The sequence below is a fragment of the Acanthopagrus latus genome, chromosome 18 (genome assembly GCF_904848185.1).
Source record: "Acanthopagrus latus isolate v.2019 chromosome 18, fAcaLat1.1, whole genome shotgun sequence".
In the NCBI taxonomy this organism is placed as follows: Eukaryota; Metazoa; Chordata; class Actinopteri; order Spariformes; family Sparidae; genus Acanthopagrus; species Acanthopagrus latus.
The window spans coordinates 18,913,921-18,938,946 of NC_051056.1; the positions used below are offsets into that span (position 1 = coordinate 18,913,921).

General features: G+C 41.7%; 2 protein-coding genes across 3 annotated transcripts; one reads left to right on the forward strand and one right to left on the reverse strand.

The window, feature by feature from the left end:
- The first annotated feature begins 1,416 nt into the window (after nucleotides 1–1,416).
- LOC119007323 (rho GTPase-activating protein 24-like) lies at nucleotides 1,417–7,898 on the forward strand. The gene is made up of 2 exons (XM_037076912.1): nucleotides 1,417–4,876; nucleotides 6,797–7,898. Exons 1-2 carry the CDS (start codon nucleotides 3,897–3,899, stop codon nucleotides 7,032–7,034), a joined length of 1,218 nt encoding a protein of 405 aa, XP_036932807.1. The 5' UTR covers nucleotides 1,417–3,896; the 3' UTR covers nucleotides 7,035–7,898.
- mapk9 (mitogen-activated protein kinase 9) lies at nucleotides 7,708–24,917 on the reverse strand. 2 transcript variants are annotated; one of them, XM_037076910.1, is made up of 12 exons: nucleotides 18,595–18,710; nucleotides 17,759–17,888; nucleotides 16,596–16,654; nucleotides 16,178–16,316; nucleotides 15,496–15,661; nucleotides 12,813–12,884; nucleotides 11,700–11,882; nucleotides 11,115–11,239; nucleotides 10,961–11,024; nucleotides 10,012–10,083; nucleotides 9,741–9,869; nucleotides 7,708–7,810 (listed from the first exon to the last, which is right to left on the reverse strand). In XM_037076910.1, the coding sequence occupies exons 1-12, from the start codon at nucleotides 18,708–18,710 to the stop codon at nucleotides 7,776–7,778; spliced, it is 1,290 nt and encodes a 429-aa protein (XP_036932805.1). In that variant the 3' UTR covers nucleotides 7,708–7,775. The 2 variants fall into 2 exon arrangements, with proteins under 2 accessions (XP_036932805.1, XP_036932806.1); XM_037076911.1 differs by lacking the exons at nucleotides 7,708–7,810; nucleotides 9,741–9,869; nucleotides 10,012–10,083; ... (2 more) ...; nucleotides 11,700–11,882; nucleotides 12,813–12,884 and adding exons at nucleotides 13,070–13,434; nucleotides 24,580–24,917 and having other exon boundaries at nucleotides 18,595–18,741.
- Nucleotides 24,918–25,026: the final 109 nt, after the last annotated feature.

Consider the following 25,026-nt stretch of genomic DNA (forward strand, 5'->3'; position numbering starts at 1 on the left):
CAGATGGAGGTCAGGGCAAAGCCTCAGAGGGACAAGAGATTAAAGCACAACTGGTTGTTTTCTTTTACGGCGTCTCAAAGGGGACATTTCAGTTTTTTTTCTTGTTTTGGTCTCGCCTTGAGCGCTGCAACAAAAATTTCCACATATTCATAACAGCATCTTTCTGCGTTAGCTCAGAGAGGCACAGGGAGGAAACTCTGCAAGTGTTCAGATCCGGCAATGTATGTCTACAAACAGATAAAGAAAAAATTGGGATTCCTCGTCTGTCTGCGCGGCCTTGAAGGGCGCAGGGTGCATTTACATAGGGCAGATACGAGCGGAGTTTTATCAGCGTTTGACGGACAACTGACTGCTTAATGTGCTCGTGCAGGAATGACGTTTGCAGCGTCCTTGATTCGTGAAGCACTGCAGTGACACTCCAAGGCTCTGGTGGAGCACTCAGTTACGTAGAGTTAATCAGCACTCTCAAAAACAAGTAGTCGCAGGCAGCTGTGGAAGAAACACTCAAATTCTTTACTTAAGTAGCAATGACTCAAGTAGCAATAAGCTAAGAAAAGCCACACATTCATAAATCTACTGATGTAAATGAACATAAATATGACCAGTAAATGTTCTAACAACATCAATGGCCTATTTATGATGATCAAAATAGGTCCCATAATATATAGTTTATTAAAGGATCAATTCATCCAAAAATGAAAACACTGGAATGGTTCCTCTCATGCCAGTGGAAGGTCAGGTGACGTTTCAAAGTATTTATGGAGCTTCACTGCAGAACTGCGTTGCGGTGTGCTCCTCGACAACTGAAGTAGATGGGGACTTGTGTTAGAATGTGAATAAAACAAAAAAGGCTCCACACATCTCCGGAAGCCCAGAGATCCCAGTTTCATTTCAAAGACATTATTCATACCCCCTTTAAGAGCAGAAATCTTCACTGTAGCTCAAGAAATACTCTGTTTACTACGAGACTTCACCTGATGTTCAACTGGCATGAGGGTGATTGGAAAGACTTTTTTGAGTGAACTTATCCTTTAAGACAATAATTTGTTATCATTCATAGCAAGATTAAAAAAATAATTAAATAAAGATTTTTTGAGAGATCAAGAGCCCCCCTGTTAGTTTCTGACCTGAGATCTAATCAGCGTCATGACTGAAAACACTGGATTCAATGTGCTGCTCATGGTCAGTGCCTGTAGATAAGCAAACGTTTGAAAACATCACTTCCTCTTTACCATATTCAGCCGTTTACCTGGAGGTGATTTCAGGACAAAGTGCCTGAGTGGAAATTTCCCCTGATCAAGAGGAAGTGCCTTTGATAGACTTAGACTTAGACGACTTTATTGATCCTTTTGGGAGGCTCCCTCTGGGAAATTGAAACACCATGTCACACACACAGCACTGTTACACACATATACAGTAAAATAGCTATATGTATAAGTAAATAAATATGAACACATAAATAGATATAAAACAATCAGTAGGTCTTATCAGATCTTTATAAGGCTCAAACAACCAACTCACTGTCCCTGCTAGTCTTACATGGACCTAAAAGGAGTCTTTGGATTGAACCATAGGTCATTTAACATCCGATTGAGACGAATGCATGTGAGTGAAAGAGTGCACAAAATAATCATCTTCGACATTAGAATATATTAAACCACTTGACCAAATCATATTTGTCTGAATATTACAGCTCCGATGCATCATCCTTGTCTTCAAGATGTCTTGAATTATTGCAGTGTACACCGCCCATGTAGAGCACATCTTCTCATACTGCTGTCTACAGCTCCACCTTGTGGTTGACTGTGTGTGTGTGTGTGTGTGTGTGTGTGTGTGTGTGTGTGTGTCCCCGATAACATTTAGCCAGTTCCCATTTTTTCCCATTTTTTCTCCTTCTCCTGAAGAATCCTCCTGTCATCCCTTCGTGTCCTTCACTTGTTCCCCTGAAACAAGACAGGAACCAAACAGAACATCAGGCACATTTTTCCCACAGCGTGATCAAATCTGCTAACTCTGCTGCGGTTGTATACGAGGTGTCACTATGATCTGCAGGGTTGGGTCCAATTAGATTGAAATGTTTTCTGTTGCTGAATACAACTTGCATGTCAATATTTGTAATTGTAATGGAATACATTGGATCACAATCACTGCAGTCTTGGAATTAATCTCAGATTACTTCAAAATCACTCATTGAAATTTTTCCTTCTTACTATAAAATGAACAACAACAGCTATTTTGTTTCACAAATATCCCTTTTTTTTCCCTTCAGGCATCTCATAAGATTTTAATTCAAATAAGATGCATTTTGCATATTCAGCATTTACATTCAGTCAAATCAGATTCGCCTTACAAAACACTGCCTGTACAAGTGGGCAGTGTTTGCACAACATGTGGGATGCTGTTTCTTTCTGTTGTGTCTTAATCAAAAGGCCACCTTGTGATTTTTGCTCTTGTAACGCAAAATATTCATATCACACAGGAGAGCGCGTACCTCTGCCAAGGCTCAACAGTCAAGATGCCTGACATTTTACATCAAGATCCTTTTTTTTTTTTTTAATAGAGAAATTTCAAAAATAACAAACTCTGAAGGCCGGTCAGATCAACAACCCACAAGTGGCAACTCCCAGTTAGATAGAACTGAGGAGGCCTCTGGGATGAGAGGAACTTCAAGAAACTCAGACAAGTCTGGTTGCCTGCGATACAGCACTGACTGAGAGCTTTTATCAACCTTTATGGCATAATGTTCAAAAAATGTAAAATTAAAAAAGTTCCCTGATCCGTCAGTTTACCAAAAGTTAAGTTTTGAAGAAATCTGTTCAGTAGTATTTGTTTAGTCACAAACCAACCAACCAACAAAAGACACGGGTGAAAACACAACCTCCTCGGCAGAGTTGATTAAAATAAATAAAAACTCCATTTATCATCATTAAAAAACAATAACATATAATTATGATTCCAAAGGCAATCCAATCCAAACTGTTATAATTCCATATTTTAGAGACATAATGAAAAATGTAATCAATTAATCCGTGACAATGAAAATCTAATGTAATCATACATTTTCAAATGCAGTCAGGCTGATGACAATTGTTTTTGTAATCTGATTACATAATCCCTCACACAGGTAACATATCACTACCTATCCCTGAAGATTTGTCACCTCGTCCTGTTTGGTGAACGTATTTCACTCGCCTGGTGCTGAGCTGCCCTCAGCCGTATTTGCACTCTGGGCGGTGAACTTCGGTCTGCAGTACCAGCACTTGGCTGTTAACACATCCGACAGCGTTAATACAGAGTGAGTGCATTAAAACAGAGAAGGAAAATCAATGACGCAGCCGAGGGGAAAAGACCAATGCAAAGACTACTCATTAATCAGCAATGTGGCATTTCTTTAAATGTTGCGAGTCTTGTATCAGATCAGATCATTAACTTTGTTGTGTTTTTGGCAGATTTCACTGCGCAAGCGTTGTGTGCAGATTATGGGCGTCATTGTGTGTGCTTCACACTTTGTGCTCATGGCCACTGTCTATTTCTGTGGTTGCAGCTATGCGTGACTGTCTTTAGGAATGAGCCAGACTATATTACACCCTGGTCCCTCCCTCAGAAGCTCTGCTAAAGTAACAGCTGATGTCAGTCCTGCTTAAAGACGCACGCACACACACACACAGACTGCAACCTGTCTGCCGTTAGGCAGCAGCCTCACAGCAGAGAGCCAGCTAAAGGGGAGGAGGGCTCCTGCACCTTGCTCTCCCCACGACTCATCAGCACATGGCGCTTGCTCGGCACCACGCTGACAAATCCACAATCCAAGGCTTGAATCCCAAGTTACAGCAGGCAGAGGAGGGGTGGGCAGTTATCTAAGGCTCTCAGCACCCCCCCATGTGCCGGGTTGGATCATGGAGCTGCACTGTCTTCCCACTGAGACCCCCACCACAGCCAGCTCCTGTTCAACGGACCCCCTGTACGACAACTGCCCACCTTTTGCCCAGCGAGGGAGGGCCAGGGAAAAGGAAATGGAGAGTAGAGTTGTGTGCCCGGCTGTAACCAGACTCCCAGGGCCCTGCAGCCCTCTGCCTGGTCTGGCCCCAGCTGAGGTTCCCACACTGGTCAGTGGGGGAAGAGGGACTGGCGCCTGGCCAGATCACAGCTACTGCAGCTGGAGAGGAGGCCTGGGAAGACAGGCCTGGGAACCAGAGCTGGATCCAGGCGTTAACAGGACAAGAGGAGGGGAGAGAGGAGGAGAGCAGGGAGGCAGCAGCTGGGGAGTCGAGGACAGAGCCCACCTGAACCAGAGCCCGAATCCACCGCAGAGCGAGGAGCACAGGAGCGCTCTCTCTCTGTATGACAACCTCCCTGATGCTGTCACCCCTGACGGCCTCCAAGAGGACATGGAGACAAGCCTCCCGGAGCACCTGCAGGAGCAGATGTACCGAGCGTGGGCCCCTGAGCACATGCAGGGACTGATGGACGACGAGGGAGCGAGTGAGGACAAGAGTTCCTGGTCCTCCTGTGAGATCATCCTCGCTGAAAGCGGTTCCAGCAACCAGGACCAGAATCCAGACCAAGCCAAGAAGCAGGAGCCAGAGCTGGACTCGGGCTCCTGTGGATTTAAACAGGGGGACCCGATGCTGCGCCTTAAGCCGTCCCCTCCTCGGCAGCATCTCGCGGCGAGTTCCCCTCAGCTATCCCAAACTGAGTGCCAGGCTCTGTGGCCCCCAGCTGGAGCTCAGCACCCAGAGCAGCCAGCCTGGTCTCCCAGGGTGCCCCCTCCCGTACCCCTGGCTGATCCCTCTGCTAGTGCCCTCCGCAGCCTCCTCACCAGCCTCCAGCAGCAGATAGTCAGGCAGAGGGAGGAGTACGAAGAACGGATTGTCAGGTATTGTTGTTTTGTCTCGTATTCCCACTCCAGACCACGCAGTGCACATAATCGCCATACAGACACTGGATTAAGCATGTAGGAGACAAATGAAATGTGCGCTTCAGTATTAAACTTTCACTTCACTGACTTGCCTTTTATTCCAGCCCTTGGTGTGTTTCCAGTGAACACAGCGTTCCCGCGCCCCAGTTGACCCCGAGCTTCACCCTGTTTCCTGTTTAGCTCACAGCGCTGGAGAGCTGTTATCAGATTCCTTTTAAAGTTTCCTAAGATTCTCGCACGATTTGCAATATTTAGCTCAGGGAGTCAATGTTATTAATGATTAAGTCCTTTCCATTCTGTTGCCGTGGAGATCAGTGCATCATACGTTGTCCACCTCTTTAAATACGCAGATGTACCTTGTTTACTGTGCTTTTCCACTGAGCTCACATATAAATTGACGATGTTTCCTATTTGTAAATAGCCGTTTGGTTTTAATAGAACAGCCTGTGTGTGTGTGCGTGTGTGTGTGTGTGGTTGACCTATAGGAACAGCTCACGGTGCTGGAAAGAGAGCTAATTTAAGGGGCCATGCTGCTGACCTAGACACAACACATACCTCATTTATTACTGATATAGATAGAGCCAGTCTCGGTGTAAGGTCATGGGAGCTGGTTGGAAGGACACGAGGGAAATAAATGACAATTCTTTTAGCTTGAGGAGGGTGACAGATAGCTTGATTTGATTCTGCAGTTTAACTGAACCACCTGTTCTGCCTCATCCCGGATATTCGACCCTCTCTTCTCACTCGGTGTTGTCAGACTGGACATTTTTTTCCCCCAACAATTGGCGAGTCCTGGGTTGTGTGGGATATAGGTTGGATATTTGTGAATATCACCATGTGAATGATTTGATAAAAGCAGCTACCTCATCGGGGCTGGAGGTTCGGCTGGCTCACCCTATCTCACACAAAAAAAAACTAATTAGATCAGATGTGTGTAAATACTATGGATTCCAATCTAAAATATGGCGGGGAGATGAGGTTACCACCATTTATTCAGCCTCATATGACCTGAGTTATGATTATTTAAGATTTTTTTTTTTGATCAAATAAAAACACTTGTGTCCTCTGTGGTGCAATAAAAATGTTAATTTCGTAACGAAAGGTAAATAAGGTCAAGGTGACTCCATTGTATTTTAAAATTTAAAGAATATTTCAGCTATTTTCTGGATTAAATCTCAAATTATGTTGGACTGGATCATTTTGTCTTGCACCTCGCCCAATCACGCAACAAAACTCTGAGTTGATTATTCATTCAGAAGAGAGGAAATGATATGATCATTACCATCGTTATCCTCCCACGGCAGATTACACTCTGTTTACTTCCTGTACATACGGTAAATCTGTCTATAATCTGCTGCACTATTTATACTGAGCACACTTACTTTACTGCTTCTTTTTTCTGGTTAGATGCTACCTGGATTCTGTCGTCTCTGTTCTTGTTCTGTGCACAACAACAATAAAGTTGAATCTAATCTGATCTAATTATACACCCATGAACACACACTACTTTTGCAAATCTGTGTTGTCATTGTCACAGAAACCTCAGTGCAACACCACAACATCATTATTATATCATGGGAATGCATACGTCTGTCCTCCCTTTTCATACACTTTAAGTTGGCATAATGTCAGGGCTTGTTGCAGAAGTTATAAAACCTATATTCTTTTTGTTATTTTAGGTGTTATTTCTTTTTTATTTCATGACAGGCAGAAATGGAAAATAGTTTAAGTTGCATGTTTGTCAACACTTTGAAGTGTTATTGGGCTGGAAAACATCAAACCAACACTGCTCCCACTCCTGTTCATTGACAGAGAAGCCTGACCCAGGTCTCAGCCCGCTCCTTTTAAACATACCTCCCTTCCTTGTGTCTTCACCAGTCTAGAGCAGAAAAATGAAGAGCTGCAGGTGGAGGTCGTTCGGTTGAAAACAAACCTCGCACAGCAGCGGCAATGGTACCGGGTCGTCCAGGCTAAGATCGTGGAGTCCGAAAGGGCCCGGAATGCAGCCGAACTTCGCAATGCAACTCTGCAGAAGGAGATGGAGCAGTTCTTTGACACCTTCGGAGAGCTCAACAATGAGGCCAAGAAGACAGAATGTATCGTCAAGAGCTTTTGAGAAAGAAAAATGTATGAACTGTGTGTGATGATATGAACGTGTGAGAAGTGAAGGACAAAGGGCAGAAGACTGGTTAGTCTTTAAACTCTAGTTAGGATCTTGTAGAAGAATATTTCCTTTGCTCATTATAAAAAGTCTAAAGGGTAACTCCACCTATTTTACACATTAGTGTGTTCTCACAGGGCTTGGGCAGAATACTGCATACGAGAAAAAAGTGGTACAAAGCAGTTTCTAGCTCCAGAAGAAGCTGCATGTTATCTGATAAATTGCCTCCAGTGATGTCACTCAGTGGCCAAGTTGCATTGTGGGTAACGTAGGCACCAGGTTTTGAAAAGAGAGATGAACATGTGGGATAAAAAAAAGCATTATCACTGGTTCTGCTGTATGAGTTTGACTGTTTTTAAACTGTCCGTCCAACAGCGTTAGACGTTGAATGTCAGATCACAGATGTCTACATTACCCACAATGCAACTTGGCATGTGACATCACTGAATGGAATGACTTGAATTTGTCAGAGTACATACAGCTTTCTCTGGAGCCACAAAAGGCTTCATACTAGTGTTTTTCACATATGCAGTAGTATTCCTTAATACATGTAAACACACGTTAATGTTTAAACTTACCCTTGAACTTATGTACAGTTATTCCAGAGAAATCTACAAAACAACATCACTGAAAGAAAATGAATCACTGATGTCCACTTTATTAGTTACTTAGGGGCAAATGATGTTGGCCAGGTGATTATATTGTGGTCATTGCAATCACGCAGGACATCTCTGAAAATAAAAGAAACAAACAACAAAATGTGAGATGTACAGTGTATACAATTGAGCGTTTTTCTCTCTTTTTTAAAAACATGGTAAACACACAAGAAGTTCTGAGCTCTGTAATGCTCAGTTTATATCTGATAAGATTTTTGGGAGTGAATTGGCCACTCCTCTGGTCGTTTAAGGCATGATTGAAATAATAAGGTCATGGTTTATAAAAGAACAAAATTATAGTGTACAACATGGTGCTTTCAAGTCCTCAGTGACTCCATAGTGTCATATTTCTGCATGTCCATCACACTGTGCAATCAGTTCTGCAAAAAAGCAGCTCCAAGGTTCATTTAAGTTTCCGTCTCGAGTTCCAAGGTCCAGATTTTCAGTCAGGACTCCACAGTCACAGCCTCTTTTTAATCCTGCTTTTTGTTGAAGGGCCAACTTCCTCCACAGATGCTGCCTTTGAAAACCAGGCGCCCGCTGTCTTTAAGGACGATTCAGAGGAGATAATGAAGGAGAGTGCTGCACAGTACATTTTGATAACACATACATACGCTCGCACACACGCACACAAAAGGCTTACAAGGCAATAAAACAACTAACAAAGAAACATCTGCATCAAACAGGCTTTCAGAACCAAAAACATCAAGGTACTGTAAGTAGAACTGACCTGAACGGATTTCTCTTTAGAACAAAAACTACAGTATCTTATTGGCATCTTTAATGCCTTCATGCAAGTCAAACACTCTTATTTGTGTTTTACTGCTTTTACATATGTTCTACAAGATGTCTGATTCATGTTTAACTTTGTGACTGTCCAAGTACTCATGGAATGGTTTAGAAAGGAGCAGTTGAAGCTCTGATTCGTCGATGAAATGCTTTGACATGAGGCTTCACTTACACGTGCCTCAACGATTGTGTGCAACATTCTGCAAGAACACAAAAATAAATACATGCATCTTTTTGCCTCTCCTGAAATTACATGATCTCCCCATTGATATTCAATTTGTCAGTACCTTGTGTCAAATGGGCGTAATTGCAATACGTGGTTCGACAGATATGTTGGGTTTCTTATCAAAACGAGCACACCTTGTCTATTAGTAGTGGGTCTACAGCTACTATGAGAGTCAGATCATGACATCTTTACATACAGTACGTTATATCAGGAAAGAAAACTGTAACACTGCAACCACAGCTTCCCCTAGCTCTCAGGAGGAAAAGCTCAAAATCCACATCACTCCAGCTGATTAAGTAAAAAACAAAACAAAACAAAAAACACTGTGCAGAAAGCACCATTGTGGAGATCTGCAATACTGCGAGCTAGCGAAAAGATCAATCAAACTTTGGATTGGAGTCTGATCATCAGATGGAAATCAGAAGTCAGCGTGGTCGACTTATGGTCAGCTTTTGTTCGTATTGGCATAACATGCATGAGCAGCTGGCAGCTGTGGTTTATGTCAGTGCGGTTCTGCTCTAATTGGATGACAATAACCTCTGGTCTAAACTTAACATTCGCTAAAAAAATAAAACTATTAAAATACAGGCATACAGAACAAACAACAATCCCCCCACCGACTCCTGGTAACCTGAAAATCCATGTGGATGCGTACATCATACATACTTGATCAAGTTAAACAATATCCATAGCGATAGCTTTGACCTCATTTGACCAGCTGTCCGAACACCAAGTGTGAAGTTGAAGAGGATCAACAAGATAAATGTATCACACAGAAAGAAAATAGAAAAATAGACCTTTTCATTGAGGTTTAAGAGAAAAGAAGAAAACATCTGGATAAAAAAGGGACCAAAAAAACAATCAAAAACAGAACAGAAAACAAAATGGGGGTATGAGGGAGTAAAGAGAAGAAAGAAAGGTGATAGTTGATGTTTGGATATTGTAAATGGGGAACAAGCAGACACGTGGCCATGGGATGTGTTCACTGACTCTCATCCAGTGGCCCCGTCAGTGTGTCAATGCTGCTGCTGTCTGTGTCCGAGGCCAACGTTTGCTCTGTGGACATGGACGAGATGTCGTTGGCTGATGAGGACTGAGAGGCTGAACCTGACACCACATCTGATACATGATACACGGAGAGAACCAGAAGATACAAGTTCAGAGAGTTGTAGGGAAACCAGTCATCTCAAGCTTGTTTTGCTCCGAGACTTTAAAGCATTTTGGTGCCCAATATTACAGGTAATAAAGACGATGCATGTACCTGAGCAGTCTTCTTTCATCAGTCCATTCTTGTTCCTTTCCTCCCAGTCGATCACCTCTTCATAAATGAGCTCTGTAGAAAAACATGTTAGCTTTAGAAGACACAGGAAATTTCAGACTGTGACTTTGTAGTTTTATATGTATTAATAAACTGTGGTCCTGCCCATTAGCTTGTCGTCATCCATTTGCTATTGTTTTCTCCTATATTTCATAGCCTTTTCTTTTAAGCTATTTGGCAGTTTTGTCATAGAGAATAATCATCAACAGGTGAAATATGAACATTTATCAGATTTGTCAAAATGATGTTTCTAAGACTATTTCTTCAAGAGACAAACAAAAGAGACATTTATGTCCATCATGAATTACAGCTGATACAAAATAAACAATTTAGTGAAGTTGCTGGAATTTTGTCCACCTCAGCAACAGTTACGTTCTCTCAAATTAAACAGCAGTGATGTATATCACATATCATATATTTTACTGTTACAGCTACCACAGCTGTAAACAAAGAATGAAATACACACTTTGTTTTGTCCTTCATAGAATTGTCAAATCGATTTAGTGCATTTGAGGCATGAGCAGATATATTCCTCAGACAGAGAACACAGTGTTCAGTACAAACACACTTTCCAGGGCTGTGGGATTCCTTCCTACCATTACACTGTTTGCTATGGCTGTGTATTGTCATATAAACCTTCACATCAATGACGGTTTGGTTCGTGCCTAATTGAAACATTCACAGTCTCCAGGCATATTGGTTTTCACTAGTCAAAATAAACAATGGAGATTTTCTGCTGTAACTAAAAAGCTTCGGACAGCACATCAAGTGGAGATCTACTTATAGATTTGGAGGAAACATTCTTGATAGAGTGACATGATTTCCTGTAACTTCAACCAATTAGGTTAAGCTGCACTGCTGTAAGCCTTCCCTAGAGGGCAGTGTATCCTACCTTTCCATTGCTCAATGGTGTGCTCTCTCTCTTCCAGCTGCTTATCCGAAATCTGGGGAGGAGGCTGAGAAACAAAGAGCACTAAATATGTCAGCAATGTCGAACACAGCTGTTGCATTGATAAAGGTTCCAGTATTGAAACAGTTTATCTCACCGCATCGGCCTCTCCAGGGTCGTACCACACATGGATGTACGGGTGATTTAGGGCTTCTTCTACAGAGATGCGGCATTCGGGATCAATGACCAGCATTTTGGACAGCAAGTCTCGTGCTTGACCGGCTGTTATGGCAACAGAGGAAGGACAGTGTTACCATGGAAAAGAATGGCTCATGACATCACTTCATTTCGGCAACCTTCATGAGAACTGATTACGTCCTCTCACAGTGCTGGGTAACATCTATTTGAATGTCAAGCTTTGCTCTCTGGTTTCAGTGATGTGATCTCTGACTCTAAATGTCACGGATCAGGCCACAGAAACATTTGACCTGCATGATGATCCCCAGGACTGAGTGAATAAGAGGTTCAGTTTCTAACGTCATTCTGTTGAGAAACGTCTCATCGATATGCTGCAGACAAATACCTCCAGTTCACTAAAATTTAAACATTATTGCAGTGTCCTTGAGAAGCCATTTAAAACTCTTGAAATCTGGCAATCAAATGAAGTATCTGTGCTATCAAACTGCAACTGTTAATTTCAAATCAAGTTATCAAAGTATATTATAGTGTGCAAAACACTTACTCTTCAGTTTGTCATGTTCTGAGTCAGAAGGAAAGGCCCAGTCAGGGAAAAGCTCTGCGAAGCTGACGCCAGGATACTGCGGCTTGTTCATCACATAGTTCCTCACGGTCTCCATTAGTCGGTTCATAAACTCCAGACTGGGCGTGCCCAGAACCTCAATCACCTTATTCCACTGGTCGATGTCTGGACAACACACTTGTTAAGGAAAACTATTTGATTAGGCACACGATCAATAAAGAAATGCATGAAATTGATGCACTTTGGATAACATGTTAAAATAGAATGAAGAACCGTAAGTCATGGTAACAGATGTTTGAGTTTGTATTTAGGCACAGTGTTTCTTTGAGCAAAATGTTAATATCAGCCTGCAGACATGTTAAGCAGGAATAATATTTTGCACAAAACACAAAGTACAACTGAGGCTGGTGGTAATGTCAATAGTTCTACAGGTATTTGGTCCTAAATCAAATCAATGGAGAAATGTAAACTTGATGATTGTGCTACACTGATGATACGTTTCATGCCAATCCATCTGGCAGTAACACTGACGTCCCCAGAACCACGTCCCTAGCATTGCTAAAAATACTGATATGCACTGTCTGTGGGCCTGCAGGCTTACAATTGCAATAAAATTCTAAAACATCTTCTGATGAAAAGCAGTCTATCACAGAATCACATTGCGCCCTGCATCCATTCTCAGCCACTCAGGTGCAAATGGACAGCGGCACTGAAAAGAGCTGGTGAGTGAAGAGATGATCAAACACATTAGAAACGGAGAAGCGGCCAATATAAATGCAAATTAATTGAATTGTTTCAATCTGGTTTTCCCTATCAATTAAGGGCATTAAAACTCTGTAGGTTATTAATCATGGACAAGGGCAGGAAACACATGCGGCTCTCTGCTTAAATCAGGGTGTGCTGGGAATCTTGAATGATCCTATACAACAGATTCTTTTTGGAGGGCGTAACAGGAAAATGTCGTGACAGACAAAGGTGCTCTGAGAATTAAAAGTCAAGAAAATTGTCAAGATGAATGAGATACTTTGTACTTAATGGGGGTTTGATGGAAGGACAATGAGTGGCACAGAGATGATGAGAACAGAAAAAGGATACGGTCGGTTCCCTGGAAGATGACGCTGCCTTTTACCATCTCTCCCATGATACACCCCACGGACCAGATGTCCACTGGGAACAGAGAACACACAAACACAAATACACACACAGATATCAAATAATAATCTCATAACATCAACCACATAATATGACTCTAAATATAGAGTAAAATGACAAGTGGATGCTGCACAGATGAACACCATGCTTCATGGTTTAAATCTAAACCATAAACATTGAAATGCAGCGCACTAGCTCACGTTATTTTGGTCCATCCTTAAGCTGTGGCCTGATGCTTTCATCATACTCATCTTCAGGCTGGCTTTCTTTTCTCTCTCTGACTCGGGAGCCTTCCAGGCCTTTCTCCTCGCCTCTGCAGCTCTGCTGCTTATCAGTTTACACAGCTGTTGCTCTCTTCATCACTTTCCCTGTGTGCGCTTAGCCGAGTAGGATGTAGTTTCTCTCCCTCTCTCTCTCCTTCTGAGCTGGCTGTTTGCTTTAGAGCATGTATATCTGGCAAACAGCCATTAACTCCACTCTTCCCTCCATTTCAGTTTCACTGAAGCAGAAAGTTCTCTGTGCTCCGGTTACGTCTCTGGATCATACAGATCACTTTAGGTCTTGTCTACAAACACAATGTATAAATCATACATTTAAATGTTGGGCAGGCTACGGTTTTCTTTTTGACTTCTCTAAGTGGGAAGTTACACTCTTAACTGGACAAAGGGATGTTATTTCCTGTGAGGCCAGTCCACACACAAGTGTTTTGATTACGTCCTGTTTGTAACCGTTCCTCTAAGTAATGTTTCATGCATCACCTCGTACTTAAGCTACTTACAGAAAGACCCGAACAACCTGACTGTTTTGTAGACAAATGACACACTATAAAAAAAATGCAAATTTGAAGCATAAATTGAAAGCTTTAGCAGCTGTTAAATAAATAACTGCAAGCTATTAATCAAACTACTGTTTCTTATCCTTGTTCTAATGTACTACATAAACTACTCATAATTTAAAACATCTTTGACCCCTAAAACATCTTCTGTCAACAGAACGCCGTAATCAAGGAAGGAATCCTTTCCATAAAAGAAGATTTAGGAGAGATCATTTCAGCCATTATGCATCCAACTGACCACAGGTCCACTGTAGCAGAGTAGTGGCACTGTAAAGACATTGTCATCATCAGTAAGCAAAATTAAATATAGCTGCAAGCAGCATTTATCAATTAAGCAGCTTTTAAAGCGTAAGAGTCACTGGGCCCTATTTAGATGGTCTACAGCGCAGCATGCTTGTGTGTTCAGGGTTTGTCCAAGTGCATTTTGCTAGTTAAATGGCAAATAATCTGGGCGCAAAGTGTGGCGCATGGCGCAAAGAGGTGGTACTAAGACTCTGAACCAGTCATGGGTGTGTTTTGGGTTGAACATACATCAAACCAACTAAACAAAGTGTTGTCTTCCCTTCCCTTTAAGAGACAGGTGTGCCAGGGCCTGACACATATTAAACAGTAGCATTCAGCTGCTGGACCCTCTGTGTCATCCTGATCAAAAACGGATTCAAAGAGAGGGTATAAATACGTCTTTAATGAGGAAAATATTAATGCGATTGCCTGCAGTGATCCTCGAGCAACAGAAAAGATATGTGTGCACGAGGAACAGCAGATAACTTCATTGATTATTTTAGACTCCTGACTCGTTTCGAGATTTTTTTACTAACTTTTAGTTCTGCTGATTGATTGTACCACGATATTTATTACTGCGTCCATGAAATTAAAAAAAAAAAAAGAAAAAAAAAAAAAAGAAAGCAACCTCTCAAATCATAGAATTGTGTGTATGAACTGTGGGAAGCCCCCTTTGTAGGCGCATCTAATGCATCCCTTAAATAGCAGGAAACAGATTGCACAAGTACATTTGCTATTTTCACAAAGTGGGCGCTGGGCGTGAAAATGACAACTGTATCAGGCTGAAACTTGCAATGACACTTGCGCTGCACTGTGTGCTGCTTTGCACCGAGCGTAAGAGCCCACCGTGTGCGTGTTGTGAGCTTTTAAAGTCCATCAAGTCTGTTTGCTGTTGTGAAACTTTTAGTGGATAAAAACAATATTTATTATAATAATGATGCTGATAATAATAATAATAATAATAATAATAATAATACAAATTGTTCCAAGCTGGTTCTAGCACCTGCAGTGCCTGGATCCCTAATAACCAGCTAGAGCCTGACTGATACTGGTTTAAAGACTTGTAGCAGTGTACTTCAGGGAGTGATTTTACAAGTGAACTGATTATTCTTAACAGCCGGCACCATCTGTTCAGCTGTGATACGCTTTCTTTGTTTACTCAAATGCTGCTGCGTCTGGAAACAGTTGAATCTGTTAGATAAACTATGAAATCATGACAATGTTCCTTAAAATCCTCATGCTTTCCTCTGCACCATGGTCTGTAATTTGTTTTCTTTGCATATGATGTGTATATACTGATGTTATAAAAGGTCATATTAACTAAACGATCACAATAACTTTGTTGATGTTGAATTCATAAACAATTGTAGCAAGACACAGTAGACTTGTATGAGAATGTGATCTTGGCATTTGAACTTTTCTCCTTCATAGATCCCTCTCACTTCATGCCACCATTATATAAATATGATTAAAACTATTGTTTTATGACTGGAGCTTGTCTGTCCTTACCATTCTCCTTGTACTTCATGCCCAGTATGACCTCTGGGGCACGGTAGTATCTGGTCACCACATAGGGGGTCATCATGAAGTTAGTGCAAGCTGTCCTAGCCAGACCAAAGTCCAAGATCTTTAGAGTGCAATCTGACTTCACCACAATGTTACTGGGCTTCAGGTCCTGAGGAGAGAGACCATCACAAACATACACACACACAGACATTGCTATTTTATTTCTGTATTGATAGCAGCCCCAGAAAAATAAGAATAGATGCCAGGCATTTTGGAGAAAACTGTTGCATTCAAACAAGTGGACCAAAAGTGTTAAAGACCACCACATTCTTTCAAAACCTCTAATGTAATGTTTGAATGTCTGTTTTCATTTGGTAATAATAAACACTTTAATCTAACACTATGTGGCTAATCAATGAGCAAAATAACACCAGCTTAAAGTCTGACATCTGGTGTTTGGACACAAATCTGGACAAAATGCAGAAGTGTACTCCAGGGTATGTGATCATCATCGTTGCGTATGGTCACAGGTGCACAGAGCAGACTTCTGATTACACCCAGCATTGATACAACAAAAGTGAAACTTTCAATTGGAGAAGGAAATGAAATGCTGCATCTCAGCCTGATATTAAGTTACTCTTATGTAGAAACATTACTGTCTGTCAATTATTTCTTGTCTTGTTACCCTGTGGATAATGCCAGCAGAGTGCAGGTGCCTGATGCCACAGAGGATCTGGTAGAGCAGATAGGACATCCTCTCATGGTCCAGGTCCATGTGGATCACCTGGCAAAGGCTGGCATCCATCAACTCCATCACCAGATACCTTAAAGAGGATGCAGGAGTGGAAAGAAATTAGGTTGGGCATGAATAAGAGGCAGAAATGTAGAAAAGGAGTTGATAAAGGAGAAGTTCCAAACAGAAAGAAGAAATCAAAGCAAAGAAACAGAGAGAAGAGAGAAGAAGAGGCTGACAGGTAAGTGAGGGATGGCACTTTAAAAGAAGAAATCACAGAGAAAGGCAACAACTTCATCTTAAATCTCTGAAGCAACAGAAAGCTCAGAGTAGATTGTTGCAGCAAAAAAACTACTTGAATGCCACTCACAGGTCCTGGAATTCCTCCAGCGACTTCTGAGGCGTGAAAACATTGATCAGACGGATGATCTGCAAGCAGAGAGACAGGCCATTAGTCCACTCTGTGTATCGCCCATCTACATCCACTTCACTGTGGAGAGCGAGCCAACTGGGGCCACAGCACTAAGCGGGTTTGTCTACATTCTCTCACTCCGAGTGAGAAATTACATTCTCATTGCAGCTTGCAGCTTTTTCTTTACATTATTTCATTCTTTATTTTTAATCTCGACAGACAATTAACATCCTTGTGCTTTGGCTTCCAGTCATATCGCAGTCCTACTGAGAATCACAACAGTTAAATAAAAGACAGAGGGATATCATTCAAAGGCCTCAATTTGCTCATGAAACAATGAGAAGATGTGAGGATACAAGCTACATTTTAATTTGACTGACAGCAGCTTTAAACTGGTCTGCAGAATTTATTAAATAAACTTTTTGAACTGCTTTATTATGATATTATACAGCACTTCATATATCTGTATCAAACATGTAGTGCATATTTCAGAAGGTAGGAAAAAGAGCTGACATTAAAGGATACTTTGCAAGTCCAACTTAAAATAATGGTCAGGAGATGATATAAACACTGAAACAACATTTGCTGCTGCAATAGCTCTTCCTGTTCATGCCGGTCATTAAGATCCCTTCCAAACTCGCTTCCAACTGGCTGTAAGTGATGACAGTCCTCCTTCTGTGCAAAAATACATCCAAACTTTAGTTGAAGCTAACATGGCTCTTTAGTAGTAGGACTTCATCAAGTCAAGTGGGTTTCTTTCAAAGTTGCAGTTGATAACACAAAGTTGATAAAATTCCCTCTTTCTATTGCCTTCCCTCCCTTACAAATCAGCACAGAAACACAAAGAGGGGATTATGAAGCTACCATTTTGATTGATACCCACTTGATTTGTATAACTAACACTGCTGAATACTAACAACAACTTTTTAACATATTTTTGCACTAAAGAGGACTCTGTCCCCCATTGCTTATGTTGGAATCACATAAGTAAAAAGTTCTCTTAATGGCCAGTATCAAGAGGAGGCAGGATTTCCAAGCTGTCTGATAACACACATGGGCACCTGCCTATTGTTTTCTACTACATGTGAACCTACGGTATTCTTTAAATCTTTAAGACTTACATTTTTGTGGTTGACACATTTGAGCAGCACCAGCTCCCTGTAAGCACGCTTAGCATGGGTCTGGTTCTGGAAGGGCCGACACAGCTTTTTCACTGCCACTGGGATACCGAGGACTGTATCTAGAGCAGAGCTAGTCACACATGGTATGGAGGAGGGAACAGAGGGAGGCAAAGGTTACCAAGGAAGAAAATAAATGCATCCTGCAGAGCAAAGCTGTTGTCTGACTGGCAGCTAGCTACCCAAATCTTGACATGTATCATCTTTTTGAATAGGTAAAATGCATCTGCCTGAAATTAACATTTCAGCAGATATGCATTAAGATAGACCAATAAGCTGACAATTTAATCATGTGAAAGTGGCACAAACAGTTGTGGTTTCCTAATTTTACCAAGTGAATGTGCACATTTTGAACAGCATTATTGTGTCTGTGTCTGCAAATATAATATATACGTGAAAATATGTGCACACATCAGTTTTGGCATCGCTAATAATTAGTTGGAATATATTGACAAAAATTCAATATTGTGCATCCCTAATTTTGAATAGTCATAGTAGGAAAGGCACAGGTATAACTTATAACATCACTAACATACTGTAAATGCGTTGCAGTGAGTCAGCATGCTGAAAGCATGAAGCAGCTAAATGATTTTCCTCCTGTTAACACATCTGTAGTGAAATCTGCCTTGTAGGGCCCACCACAAACTGGACAAAGGTTGACTTTACTTATGCAGCGACGAACATGTTTATGTAATTAGGAGGAAGTCAGGATAATTAACAGCACCCTGGGCCAATGGTGACACAACCACTAACATGCTAATGAAGCTACAGCCTCTCACCAGACGATGCCCTGGGCCCCCGAGCCGATGGCGCGGAGCTGCTGGTAGCGCTTGAGTACAGTGAAGGTGGAGTCTCCCACCTGAACGCTGTAGAACTGCCCCTCCGCCTCACTCATCCTGCTGAACAGTCAGGACCACCAGCACTGTCTGCAGGAAGGAAAAAACAAAAAAAACAAACAGATTAAGACCCAAATAGAATGGATAAACAAGATAAAACACATTAAAAACCTGAAACCACTGTGATGAGGTTATTGCGCTGATGGAACTGGATCACTCAAAATGATCCACGGTGAATGGCAGGGCCTAATATGGTTCCATCTGTCAGTCCCTGGCATCACTCCCTTCAGTTTCAGGCCGGGCTTAAGCCAAGCAATCTATCACCGCCAGTTTGTTCTTCTGACAGAGGTAACAGTGGGTTGGAGCTTGAGCCGAGGTTGGAAATGTAATGGTGTTTGTGTGTGTGTGTGCGTGTGTGTAGTGGAGAACAGAGGCAGCTGACAGCTTGGGGTTCCTGAGGCTCTCACTGCCAGCTCTAAACTCATGCTGACACACTCATGCTCAGTAAACACATACATAACACACACACGCACGCACGCACACACACTGATGCTGGCAGCATTAGGCTTGAGCGTGTTCATTATTCTTTGATCTGCATCCAGCTTCATAAGCATCGGCACAGCTATCAGCATGAGATGAGAGAAGGTAATTGATACATGTTGTCACGTGATATGTTTGTGTGTTTATAAAAAAATATGTCGGTGTTAGTATTGATTGCTCATGCAGGAAGTGGAGGAGGACTGGTATTCTTGGCCAGGGTTTGTGTGTATGTGTGTGGGCGAAGACACAGTTATGTAGCTATGCAACAGCGAGCAGTCATGTCTGTTTGTCATTCCTTCAGAAAACAGCCACAGGTTAAATGCAGTCTGATATTTTACCCTTTTCTCTTTGACAGGCGGTGAGGGCACAAGAACTCGTTGGTTCTCATGGCCAGAGTGCTAAAAAGACAGCCGCAGCAGGGCCGAGGTTTTGATCGCAGAGAGACGGAACAACATCTCAAGATGTTACCCTGTTGAATTGTAAAGCTAGTCAGTCTCTGACACTGACAGCATTACAAAGAAGTGCAGAGGGTGAGCATCTACATCAGTGAGTGCAGGAGGTCAGGAAGAGTTATGATTACATTTTGTGGTTGCAGAGTGTTTTCATCAAAAGGTTTTTTAAAAATAAGATTTTTTTTTTTCTGGAAAATGTCTTTTCAACAAATAAAATCCTTTACACAAAAGCCTTTGATGATTTGATAGCAAAGACATCAAGTTAACTAATGAAATAGTACCTGTAGGGTTGTAATGATATGTTTTTAAGTTTGATGTTGTATCAAAATTGGCTCTCTCCTGTAACGTTTTGTTACTAGACCAAAAACATTTTTGCTGGTAATGCTTGCAACTTTTGGTCTACTTGTCCCTGTCCTCTGCACCTGGCTGAAATAGATGCAGAACAATTATTTTTTCTGTTTTGAAGATATTTCATTCTACAATATATGTGTTACCAAATACATAAATATATATAATATAATAAAAGTGTTTGTATCAAATTTCAAAGGTTTCCATCTTTTTTTTGTCTGTCAGGACATAATAGCTTCTGAAATTCTACTAAAGTGTTTGTTTAATCACCGAAACCTCCTGTTTTCATTCCTTTAAGGGTCATTTTAACTGATAATGACAATAACAATAATTGCCTTACACTAGATACAACTTTACCATAAAACCGTGATATTTTCGGAGAAGGTTACTATACCATGGAAACTGTACCTCAAAGCTATGTACATTACTTTGAGTCACAGTTGTTTTGTAGCTTATGGAGCTACTGACATACTCTCCACCCCGGTAATCACCAGAGAAATGGCAGAGGGTGAGCTTAACCCACCTAACATTTGCCTTGCTTCAATTGCTGCTGACCTATTTACACATGGCACGACATGTTATTGTAGATCCTGTTTAAAATGCAACAGAAGTGTGCACAATATGTGAAGTAGTGAGTCCTTGGCCTGAAATATTTCTTAAAATGTAAAACAAAAAAATAATGTTTATCATGCAGCTGTTACGAAACACTCAAAATGAATTTGAGTCTTTAATCTCCCCCTACATTCACACACAGTAGCATACAATACATACGGTCCTCCTTCCCACTTTCCCTCATTTCCCTTCAGTTAATTTGACAGCAGTGATTTCCCTTCTAATTCAAAATGCATCTGTTAAGATATTTCCCACTGTGTTTTCTGTATGTTTTTTGATTGTGTTTTCAATCCCACAGAGTCTCTCTCTCTCTCTCTCCTTGTTATATTTGTTTATTTCCTATGTTGGTTGTTTTGCTTCTTTTACAAGTCCAGGTTTTTAATCTCTCTTGAACATGCCATCATTTCCCTTTTTGTGTTGCTTTGTGATAAGCTGACCAAATTTCAGCTGTAGTGGGTGTGGGTCTGCAGGCGCACCTTTACTCAGATAAAAAATGAATCCTTCTCATCTCTATCTACTTTCGTCTTCTGCCTGCCTGGCTTTTCCTCCTCCTTCTCACATGTAAATCCAGCTGGCTCTCCCACTACAGGGGAAGAGCTGTAAAGACCTTTACATCCTTCATGCTTCTTGTACTCTTTCCATTTTCCTTGGCTTTGTATCCCTTTGTTGTTTCCTCACTCTTCTGACCTTTCCTGTGTTCCTTCCATCTTCCCTGTGGTCCCCTCAAAGATATCCCCACTGAGTGACTGAATGGTACTGACAGATATATATTTGATGGATTTTTTGATTATGTCATGCAAGCAGAGCTTCTCCTACTTCATTACACGTGTTTAAAATGCAGGTGCAGCTAAAACAACATACTACAGCCTTGGCTGCGCTCAATTAGAATAAAAGCAGGCAGCATGAATTCTAGGCCACGGATTCAAGACAGCACACAAACACTTTGTGCAGCAAATATCCTGCAACACATTTCCCTCTGAGGGAAATACACACTGCTATTTTAGCCTGGAAGCTGCATTGGATAACAGTGGCACTTTTTTCTCCAGTATTTTTTCACACAGGCGTCTCATGCTCTGATTCACAACACACACATCAAGCTGAAAAACAACATGAAGGAGTCATTAATCATAACCAAAACCCATTTCGACGACAGCAGATACAGCTTATGCACAAGCCACCACTTGCTGCCAAGCTAGGCACGACTCTCAGGCTCAGCTAAATGTTCCATTTACTCAGCAGAGAGATACGGACACTGATATGGAACAACTGAAGTAAGGTGAAATTTGCATGTAAGCTCGGAAAGCAAGACAGAAAGCAGCAGTAGGCACCTGTTTTAACAAATTCTGATGAACAGCCATTATGGAATTTGTTCAAATTCAAAGGGGATTCGATTAGTGAAAATGATTATGCCCCCAAGGAAATTTAGGTCATTGTGGGCATTAATCGGAATTAATTGAAATGTAATCGAATTCGCAATATGGCAAAGTGCAATATCCTAATTGCAAGAAGCTGCATCTTTCTGATAAAGATACAATGTGCGACAAAATAGCATTATAATGAAGTACTGTAGTGCTACAGCAATGTCTTGGTCTGTAAATTTTGTTGTAGAGATGTAAGGAAACATTTTTTTTGTTTGGTACAGACCTGGATAAACATTTCATCATCATGATCGCAACCATAATATCTAAAAGATAAGTATGATGCAATGTGACTTTACCATATTATGCTTCCTTATCAAAGACTAACAGGATATACAGATAGAACTAGACAAAACTAGCTCATACCATTTATAATAGTTGCACAATTGCTTTCCTTGACCTCGGTAATGACAGTATCATGATACAGCTAATGCAGCAATCTTCAAGGCCATTATCCAAAACACATCATTAGGGGGAGGAAATCATACCCACTGAGCGTCATAACACCACAAAACAAGAGATACCAGGCACAGGGCGGGCAAATGTGTGTGTAATAAGGGTGTTTTTGGCTTCAACAATTAGATAAACTTGATCAGTCACAATATTAACTAACAACAAAACTGCCGGTTACCGGTTACAGACATTTAAGTGTGTGTGAGGAGAACATTGTAATTAACCAGAGTCTAATCTAGCTGGTTGCTCTCTCCTTCCAATTTTGTTAATGTTTCACTAAGTGAGAGAAGAGAAGAGGAAGAATTTTCTCCTTTTATAATTAAAAGATTGAAATATGTTTCATTTGAATGAGTCCTTTTTTGGTTTAGTAGTTTGAAGTTTAAGAGCAAAATATAGATACATGTGTTCCTTAAAATGGGTAATAATATGACAAAACATTTAAGTCAAGCAAGTTTTGTTCATAGAGCCCAAAGTAAATCCCATTCGTTTGGCAGATCCTTTTGTCCAAAGCAACTACATCTGTGCATACACATAAATCTGCAAGTTTGAGCTCACTGTGTTGCTTAAGAACACACACGTGGGAAATGGGTGCCTGGCATTGAACTACCAACCCTATAATTAAGGGCTAACATGTTTTTCCAAGATACCCACTGAGTTTCAGTCACCCATAAATCAAATCAAATAAGTGCAATTCTCACATTTTCCTTAGTCGCGCAGCCCTGATTCATCTCATAGTGTGTGTGATACTAAATAAATGGGCTTCAAGTTTCAGTGTATCTTAGAGAACTGAGATTTGTGCAACATGTGTCATCATTCGGTTATCAACCCAATGTAAACTAGCAAAAGGCAGAACTGAAAGAGAACAGTTTCAATGTCAAAACTTCACCATTATGGTGATAAAGCATGGCAAGATGCTGCATGATTTAATGCTGCACTGTTTGTCACGCACTTACTACGGCATTCATGTCCTTCAAAATACAGAGTTGTAAAGGCAAGTGATTTGAATAATTTCACCACTTCGCTCGAGTTGTTGAGAGAAGAAATGACCTTCACACAAAAATCCCCATCCCCATCCACTGTCCAGCTCAGTCCAGACCAGCCTTGGGGTCCGCTGTGGCCTTGGCTCTGGGTTTGCAGCTGGACTGGAGTCAGTGAGCTGGCTATGATGTCAGATTAGCATGGCCCGAAGACTAAGCATCTCATCCTGATGTGGCAGAGTTACAAAACACACAGGGACAGCTAAATCTACATCTCAGCTGCTGCTGCTGCACCAGATATGTCTGACCAGCCTCTTTAAGAGAATGGAGGATGGAGGGAGTTAATGGAGGGAGATGCCGGTGCCACATGTGACGCTCTTGTCTCTCAGCTTCCTTTCATGTGAGACCTGTGCTGAGTCTATATATGCCACTCTGCCCTAACCCACCATGTTTATGCTCTGACGTGCTTCAGACTTCAGACATGACAGACTTAATCCCTGTACACATGCTGCCTGACATGTTGACAAGCCTCTGACACAGCATGCCAAATGAACTAGATGGAGGTGGAATATAGCAGTAGCATTTAGCCTCTCGTCACATCTACACCTGTTTTTTTGTACTGGTTTTTAAAACCTGAGCTTTACTCGGCCTACAGACATGTCATTCATTTGGCTGTAGTTACATCATCTTAGATCTATGGGGGCAGCTGCGTGTACTGACAACCCGGTGGTAGCCTTTACCAGATAGGGTGGATGTAAAACTGAGATTTTAGAAATTATTTCCGCACAGTACAATGACACACACACACACGCACGCACGCACACACGCATGCAGAGGTATGATGAAGTCACCCGTTTATGATGACACACCGCGGCCGCAGCACCGCTGGCACTCGCGGTTAACAGTCAGAAACCGTTGGAATATAAAGCCTAACTCACACTAACCTAAGCGTCGGTAGAATTCACAGCTCGCTTAAGATCTTAGAAAGTTACCTAGAGCTAACACTCCCCGTCTTTTTCACTTCTATCGGCAGCACTGCGGTAGTCGGGCCGGGGCTAAACTGAAAGCTCTGACGGACCAACGGACGACAGAGGAGGCGGCAGCGGCAGCAGCCAGAACCAGACCTACCTTCTCCCTTCAGCGTCCCTAGGGCACTCCCATGCATCGAAAACACAGGTAAAACACTCGCTCCGTCTCTAAGCCCGGAGCCAGACTTGGAAAAGTTTCGGAGAACGGGCTGTCACGACGGATAGACCTCCCCTCCAGTTCCTAGCTAACTCCAGCAGCAGCACGGAGGGACGGGTGCGGAGGAAGGGAACGCCACAACAAGCGGAGAGCCAGCGAGCCTGCGACTGACGTCATCACGCATGGTGTACGTGGGCGCAAACTTTATTTTGTCTTCCCCCAAAAACTGTGTGCCAAAACTTTTAGTTCTGCGTGGAAGACAGTTCTTCTGGAAGAGCGTCTCTGCCAGATAAAGACAGAAAATTCATGATGGAATGAATTATGATAAGTGACCATGGTAAGTCATTGTTTTATGATTAAAAAAAGTCATAACTATGACAAAACCAATTA